The following is a 231-nucleotide window of genomic DNA, read 5'->3' on the forward strand; positions in this document are numbered from 1 at the left end:
CAGGGAGTCGGGCCCCTGGCCGCCACCGCCACCCCGGCCGCTGCCGCCGCCATCGCCTTCATCCTTCGTCCCCCACCATGGCCGAGGAGCTCTCCGCGGCCACGTCCTACACCGAAGATGATTTCTACTGCCCCGTCTGTCAGGAGGTGCTCAAAACGCCCGTGCGGACTGCGGCCTGTCAGCACGTGTGAGTAGACGCCCCCTCCCCCGCGCGGAGCCGGCTGGGTTTAG

At 69.7% G+C, this 231-nt stretch overlaps 1 protein-coding gene across 1 annotated transcript in view; it reads left to right on the forward strand.

Moving 5' to 3' along the window:
* RNF138 (ring finger protein 138, E3 ubiquitin protein ligase) overlaps positions 1-231 on the forward strand; it is a 39573-nt gene that overhangs the window by 152 nt on the left and 39190 nt on the right. The window contains exon 2 of the mRNA XM_010828970.1: positions 1-187. This exon is cut by the window's left edge and continues 1 nt beyond it. Coding sequence (XP_010827272.1) covers positions 78-187 — 110 coding nt within the window. The 5' untranslated portion in view covers positions 1-77. The remainder of the gene's footprint in view (positions 188-231) is intronic.

Source organism: Bison bison, unplaced genomic scaffold (genome assembly GCF_000754665.1).
Source record: "Bison bison bison isolate TAMUID 2011002044 unplaced genomic scaffold, Bison_UMD1.0 scf7180017864498, whole genome shotgun sequence".
Taxonomy (NCBI): domain Eukaryota; kingdom Metazoa; phylum Chordata; class Mammalia; order Artiodactyla; family Bovidae; genus Bison; species Bison bison.